At 36.0% G+C, this 7,710-nt stretch overlaps 1 protein-coding gene across 2 annotated transcripts in view; it reads right to left on the reverse strand.

The window, feature by feature from the left end:
* The window catches only part of LOC134528516 (leucine-rich repeat serine/threonine-protein kinase 1), a 193,720-nt gene extending 186,069 nt beyond the window's left edge, over nucleotides 1–7,651 (reverse strand). Inside the window, exons 1-3 of one of the 2 annotated variants that reach the window (XM_063362195.1) lie at nucleotides 7,344–7,651; nucleotides 4,529–4,685; nucleotides 2,565–2,605 (exon numbers count right to left, since the gene is read on the reverse strand). In XM_063362195.1, coding sequence (XP_063218265.1) covers nucleotides 2,565–2,605; nucleotides 4,529–4,685; nucleotides 7,344–7,397 — 252 coding nt within the window. In that variant the 5' untranslated portion in view covers nucleotides 7,398–7,651. The remainder of the gene's footprint in view (nucleotides 1–2,564; nucleotides 2,606–4,528; nucleotides 4,686–7,343) is intronic. The other variant, XM_063362197.1, reaches the window with a different exon arrangement.
* Nucleotides 7,652–7,710: the final 59 nt, after the last annotated feature.

The raw sequence follows: 7,710 nt of genomic DNA on the forward strand, positions 1-7,710 counted from the left end.
CCTGCAGGTATTTTGCATCAACCTATTTCAAAACCATGAGCAAATAAAATTTTTGATGTTAAAACAAAAACTTGAATTCCTACCCTTCTGGCCTTGTAGAAACAACAAGAAAAACCACACCCACAATTCCCATTGAGTGTTGTCAGTTTAGCACGGGATTGCATGTGCTTGCTATAATCTGCCAATTAATGTGGTCACGTGACAGCATACTCAGCTAATGGGCAGCAAGTTCTATAAAGTTTTTAAACAAAATTTCACCCACACCCTACTTCACAGCTGAAGTATTACACAAACATTAAATTTGTTTGAAATTATTACCTTTTTCTTATTAGTTTCAGTTAATATGTTGTTCGATAATTTGTCAAAATATTTACAAGATTTTGTTTTATGTATTTGTGAAACAAAAATATAGTTCCATAAGATTCAATGCAGTAGAGACACATTTTCCAAACACTTTTTTTTATTTATCAGTAAATGTGTTTGGTAAAATAAAAAGTACTAATTGATTCTTTCAGATTACCATTTATATTAAAAATAAAATTCTAGTATAAAATTTCTGGTTGGCATGAATATAAACTGTCTTTTTATGATGCAGCGATATGAGTTAACCTTTGTGAAGGAACTTATCACAGGTATTTCTTTTCTAAATTGAATAGTGCCAGCCGGAACGCTATTCAGCACAGAGAGTTGACCAGTAAAAATTGTACATTATTAATTGAAATAGGGGTTCGAGGCGGGTGGGAGAGGACAGCAGAGGTTCATTGGTTTCAATTTTATGGATCGTTATTTACCCAACCTAATTACCGAATGGCCCAAGGGTACAACATTCAAGAATGCACGATGACGGCAACACTGATGAACAGAGTAGGTTTCCTGTGACAAAACAGTTGCGAAGTTTCAGGAACTGGCGTCTGTTCCCACCATCAGGCACAAACAGAAAGTCTGTTTGTGCCTGAAAAAAAAAACAGTTGTGACGTCCCAGCGCCGACGGAAGATCAAACAATCCTTCGACCTGGCTTCTGTCCATGCATGCACACCTCGGGAAATCATCCAAGCAGCGTGGGCCTGCATACAACGCTGCAGTTAGCTGCAAACACATTTCCCCCGCCGTATCTACGAAGCATACGGGTCAGGGGTGAAGAGCGACCTAGTGAAGCTATCTTCCTGATAAGTTCCCACAAGGCCACGTGCTACTTACAATTTCATGCTCGACTTGTAATTAGGGGCATGCATAGGAAATTTGGTTTGACAGCACATAGTACAAGTTAGGATGTTTTTTTTGAAAATATGCTTTTACTGGTTACACTAAATGTTATAAGAAACTTATATATAAAAAATATTATGGATATTCAACCACATAAAAAAAACCTCAAAATCAGCCTGTATCAAAAGTTAAAAAACAAAGCTAGCAGAGAAAATTCTGTGGAAGCATTAAGTCAGAAAAATGTCATAGCACAGATAGACACAGTGGGCTGAGAAAAACAAAACAGTTGCAACAAGAAAAGGAAATAATGACAAAAAAAATTGGTTGTCTGTAAAGTAGGTTTACGGACGATAGTTTAACGTGACAACGTCATAACAAAACATTGATGAAATGATTGCATACTTTCATGAATAAAATTGAATCATTTTTATTGAATTATCACTATTTTGTATGGATACAAAGAAGGGGTGAAATGAAATCTACAATTTAATTGATACATTTACTTTTATTTGCACTCATTAATTAAAATGTTTATTACTTTAACGAATAGATTATTTTAACTATAACGTTTATACATGTTTGCTATTTAACTTCTTCCAATCTGTGTTATTCTGTTAAGGATAGGATGATAATAGGAAAAGTAGGAAACGAATGGGAGTGTTTCAAGTTTATTGTGCCTCGAAAAAGTCAAATGATGGTTGTTCCAATCGAGTGGAAGAGAGAGAGATGTGGCGCAAGCATACAATGAGCATAACGGGACAATGTGTGTAACGGAACACTTTTCGTGCGTGCAGCCGGCGTTCATCGATTTATTAGACGTCACGTCAAAAATGACCTTTGACAACACTGTGACAGACAGACGAACCCAACGATAATGTGGACAAAACAACGGCAACACAGTGATGTGAAAAAAAACAACAGATATCCTGGACACAAAAATACCACAGTGCAGACAAACACAGTTTGTTATTAAAGATTCTTATGACATACAGTCTAACCAGTAATGGTGCATGTCCAAAAAAAACCCATCCTAAATCAATTTCACCATCCGCAAGAACAATTCAAAGAAAGCACATGGTATGTACGCACTACTCTACAAGTAACACAAAAGTTGACTTTTATGAGCAGGAATTACGTTAACCACACACTTATTTTGCATGTGCTAGCAATTTTGTTTGAAAACTAATGCAATGGAACCAAAATTATCTTGTCACATTTATCACCATGTCAACCTGGCTTCAATAATTGGTAATTGAAATAAGTACGTGATTTACAGCCTGAATGGACTCACAAGACGCGTTTCTAAAATAAGAATGACGAGACAAATAATTCTAAAGAATGTGATTCGCTCGATACTCACCCTTTTATCACCCCTAGGCCCGCATGGAATGTTGGGGTCCGCTGAAACATACAATGTCGGTATCACGACGTGCTGTTCATTCTGTGCAGCTTGAAACCATGCAAAACTACGCAGACACTCTTTGCGTTGATGCTTGATAAGGATGATATTCACAATGCATTGGCGCTTATTTTAACATTTCGAAAACTAAATATAGATACTTTCAGCAGCGGACACAGCTTCCAATTCTGAGGGGAGCAGATGACCAGAGGGTTTTGAGTTTAAGTGGTGTAAGATACCTCCATGTTAAATGGTAGGTCATAAAATTTTGAAAAATAAAATCCCTCTAAAAGTCTATTTTAACAGATTTCTTACATTTTCAAAAGTCATTGTCAAATCTACAGTTTTATCTGATTTTTAAGAGTACTGATTTTTAAAAAAATTACACACATTATAGTAACACTAACCAATGTAAAATAATACATTTTAAAAATAATTTAACAGACTTCAAAGTTTAGGTGCAGCCTAGAATAGATTATTTTTTATCTCTCCATTTTTTAAGATTGTTCTAGGTGTTTATTTGGGGGGGGAGGATATATGTTTCCATCCCCCCTTTAATAAAACAGCCACTGGGGTTTTGTATACAACAGTAGGAAAGTAAACATATATGTAATTATATCGAAAATTTCTAATAATTTTTTATACTATGTATTTACTGAGGTACAGCACTTAGCAGCCTATTATTCAGTATGTGCAAGAAACATTACTACACTCGTAGACTTTATATATATAGTATATATTAATTATCTGTTAAAGACCCACTTTTAAAATTTTGAAGGTCTTTCAAATAAAAAAAAATATCCCATTTGGTAGAGCCTACAGGCGTAAGTTGATTTTTAAGTACCGATTTTTTCTGGAAATATTTTGGTAACTTACATAAACTTGTGGGACATTTTAAGAACTTATGTACATAAAATCCTTATGTTCTCCAATTTTACAAAATGATCAGTTAAACATTTTCTCATTTTCCATGCAACAGAAACATTTGACACTGAATAGCTTAGAACAAATTTCATATTATGCCAACTAAGGTAGTTAAAGCATTTTTTTTGAACTAACACTATTTCTCATTCCTTGCACTAACAACGCGGTCGTATAAAATTTTTTTTTTGCGTCAATTGACTTAAAATGAATTTGATACTAGGAAGTTTAGATTTTATTTGTTTTTTTAAATTCCAGCCTCTGTTTTTTACGGTAATAATTAGCTTTATCAAAAACTGTTTCACCCAAAGTTTTCAATAAAGAGTGGGTTTTATACAACAAATTATAACTGATTTAATAGTAGGATATATCTGTGGTGTTATGGAAGAGAGGGTTAAGTCAAAAACGTCAAATTTTAAGAGAGGTGGAAGAAAGTCAAGGATTATTTGACGGGATATGCCTTTCGACACTTTATATGGTTTGTAGTTTCTGCGTTGCCTGTATAAAATATCAATAATTAACAATATAACGACTAATATTTGATTGTGAAAATAATATTAAGACTTCCTTCCACCTCTCTCAAAAATTTGATGTTTTTTGACTTAACCCTCTCTTCCATAACACCACAGATATATTTAAAAAAAAAAAGTGATGATTTTTTTTTAACTCTCAAACCTTGTTATTTCCGACCCCTTGCAGTAATGGTTGATTGCATGAAAATTTATTTAATTTGTACTTTTGAATTTATTAATATTTTTTTTGTTTATTTTTTTTTGTTTGTTTTGTTTTGTGTCCTTTGTCTGTGGTGTCTCTTGTGTATTGAGTTTTTTTTTTGTATCGTGCACACCCCTGTAATCTCTCCTCAGAGTGTTGGTGTGCATGTCACAATTTATAAATAAATAAATAAATAAATAAATAAAAACTCATTGAAATTCTGCAGTGAAATTTTTTTCGCTCTCGTCGCGCCCAAGGAGGTTTGTGTCGCCCCGGAAACTGCGGAGTACCTCCGGCGGCCAGCAGCACCTCCAGGCAGCGGGAGTTGTCGCTGGTGGCGGCGGCGTGCAGGGGGGTGCGTCCCCACGAGTCCCGGCTGTCCACGTGGGCCCTCTGCTCGCCCCGCAGCAGGTCCGCCAGCAGCTCCGCGTTGTCCCACAGCGCCGCCTGCCCCGCACACACACACACCACACGCCTCTCAGACACCCGCCGGACGGCTGTGGAGCTACAGGGGTCTGGTGACGCTCGTCGGTGCTTCCAGCGCGGTGTCGCATCCGGACTGGCGCGCAGTCTTCTCCCAGTGCACACGAGCGGTGTCCGTAACAGTATAATGCGGGAAAATTAACATAAAGGTGTAATGCAAGTCCCTTAAGTGCTTTCAAGAATCTGCACCGGTTGTTTCACGCCTAACAGTTACTCTCAAAACATACTTTTAGCCATTTTAAATCTTCTAAAAGATACAGTTTAAAAACTTAATCTGAAATCAAAAGTACTTTTCGGCCCCCAGTGAATTTTAAAATGTTTTTCGTAAACCGACACCACTCGGATATCTTGGGCAGAATTCAAATCGCGTTTCTTTTCCTGAAGCTCTGCGCACTGCGTGTGTGCCCAGGTAGGCGGTGCCAATTAAGGCTCCGTCTCACGTGCCACACTTTGTTTCATTTTACTGTCGTTACTAGCAGTTAAGGCCCCCCGCCTATCCGGGTTGCACACGGTGTGCAGCGCTTCAGGAGAAACCATGCAGTTTGTGAACTGCTCAAGGTATCCGAGTGGAGTCTGTGTACGAAACGCATTCAACATTACGCGGAGGGCGGATGTGTTGTTCAACTTGGGTATCTACATCAACCCGACCCAACGATAACGCATCAAACATAAAAATAATGGATGTGGACAACCCAGAGGAATAAGAAAATCACATCTCACTTTGGATCTTGAATCAAATTTACAAAAAAAAAAAAAACATAGCATCAAATTTTTGACGCGACAACGTCTAAAAAATCAATGAACACCGGCTGCACGCACAAAAAGGTGTCCCATTACGCACATTGTCCCGTTACACACATTGTACGCTTGCGCCGCATCTATCTCTCTTCCACTCGATTGGAACAACCATCGATTTGACTTTTTCGAAGCACATTAAACTTGAAACACTCCCATTCGTTACCTATCATCGTCCTATCCTTAACAGAATAACACAGTTTGGAAGAAGTTAAATAGCAAACATGTATAAAAGTTATAGTTGAAATAATCTCTTCGTTAAAGTAATAAACATATTTGAATTAATGAGTGCAAATAAAAGTAAATTTATCAATTCAATTGTAGATTTCATTTCACTCCTACTTTGTATCCATACAAAATAGTGATAATTCAATAAAAAAGATTCAATTTTATTCATAAAAGGATGCAATCATTTCATTAATTTTTTGTTATGACGTTGTCACGTTAAACTATCATCCGTAAACCGACTTTACAGACAACCAATTTTTTTTTTTAATTGTGATCTGAAATCATTAAATAATATTGAGAAGGCCCAACAAAATGAGTTACCCTTGAGCCCTCGGCATCTCTCGAAGGCTCCGCTCACAAGTGATCTGAACACTCAACACCTGTACCTCCTTTCATTCAAAAACAGCTCGAGACATGGCGCGGATGTCTCGTTATTTAACCCGGACCGAGGAAGAAGCACATCATACCTCCCACCGGCATACACACCACACACTTTCAAGTCTGTTTCACTCTGCATTTCACAACGAGAGACAAGCGAGGACACGCCCACATGTAGCTCCTTGTTTCTTCAATAAAATACTTAATTAAAAGGGAGATAAAAATGCTGCAGGAATAAGGAATACCTTCCAGACTCACTGCACTTACACTTCAGGAAGCAAAACAGCAAAAGCTTGCTCTAAATGAGTACACCAAATGCAGTCTGTATTTAAAAAAGAACATCCTTTTGTTGGATAATCACCAAAGAATGGATTAACAAAATAAACTAATTTTTTTTTACACCAATCATGTCACACTTGCCATAGAAGGATAGGTAGGTAAGTGATTTGTTTCAGTTCAGAGCAAAATTTATTTAATATTTAGTAAAATCTTTCAATGTAAAACCCCTTGTTTTTTTTAAAATAAATCAAGCTCACTGAAGTTGAAAAATTTTTGTTTTCTTATGGATGATAAAATTTTCACTGAAGTTAATGCCATCAAAGTTCTGGGAAATTTTTTAAGGGTTTAAAACCCAAACTTTTCCTGATCTTCAAAGACTAGGTATAAAACTTTATAACATCTCTGTTGATTAAAGTGTCTTTTAATATAAGCTTATTCAAAGAAAAAATCTAATTTTTTTTCCGTAGATAATACAAGTATTTTCCAGTGTTCTTTAAAATGAGAGGTGCATATGTAACTGCCATGAAAACTAGATATCCCCATAACTGTATTTTTTTTTGTAAACCTAGAGTAGATAAAATTGCTGTTATTATTAATATAATTAAATAATTGTTTTGCCCTGCTATTTCAGTAGCTATATTAAATAAGGAATTAAATGCTACAGGAAGAGTTGGGCACCATCAGCACTCCAACCTCCAACTGCAGTTCGGGACTAACCCGAGACACATAGGATTTTAATTAAAAATGGGGAGCAGTGTTCAAAAAAATTAAAATTTTATTAAACTTTTTTATAATGGACCCAAGACTCCAAAATTAAATGTAAAAATGGGATCATTCTCCTGATAAATTAAACATTTTCAGACATAATAAATAAATTCTTAAGAACCTAAGAGATATAAAAGCTGCCAATGTATGAATAAAATTAAATAACCCTACACAAACCTGATGCAAAAGCCGTCCAGGAAAATCTTCGTCCTCTGGTAATAAATTATCCATTGTATACTGCGAAATTTTGTAAAATAAACGAATAAACTGTTTGGTTGTTTACTTTATTTCTTGGATGACTTTCAGTGACAAGTTGCACTAATGTATTAAAGACGATATACACACTCATTATAAACGTCAACACAAAGAGGACGCGAAAGACAGCCTTGGCCAACCTACACACATTTGCTTAAAAGGCTAGCCTATCAAAACAACTTCAACATAGCCACTTTCTATTGCTTTCAATGAAGACAATAAAAAACCACGAAAAAAAAAAGAAAACACAAGCAGACAGCCAAAGTTAAAAGCATAGAGGGTAAGTACA

The sequence above is a fragment of the Bacillus rossius genome, chromosome 1, assembly GCF_032445375.1.
Source record: "Bacillus rossius redtenbacheri isolate Brsri chromosome 1, Brsri_v3, whole genome shotgun sequence".
Taxonomy (NCBI): Eukaryota; Metazoa; Arthropoda; class Insecta; order Phasmatodea; family Bacillidae; genus Bacillus; species Bacillus rossius.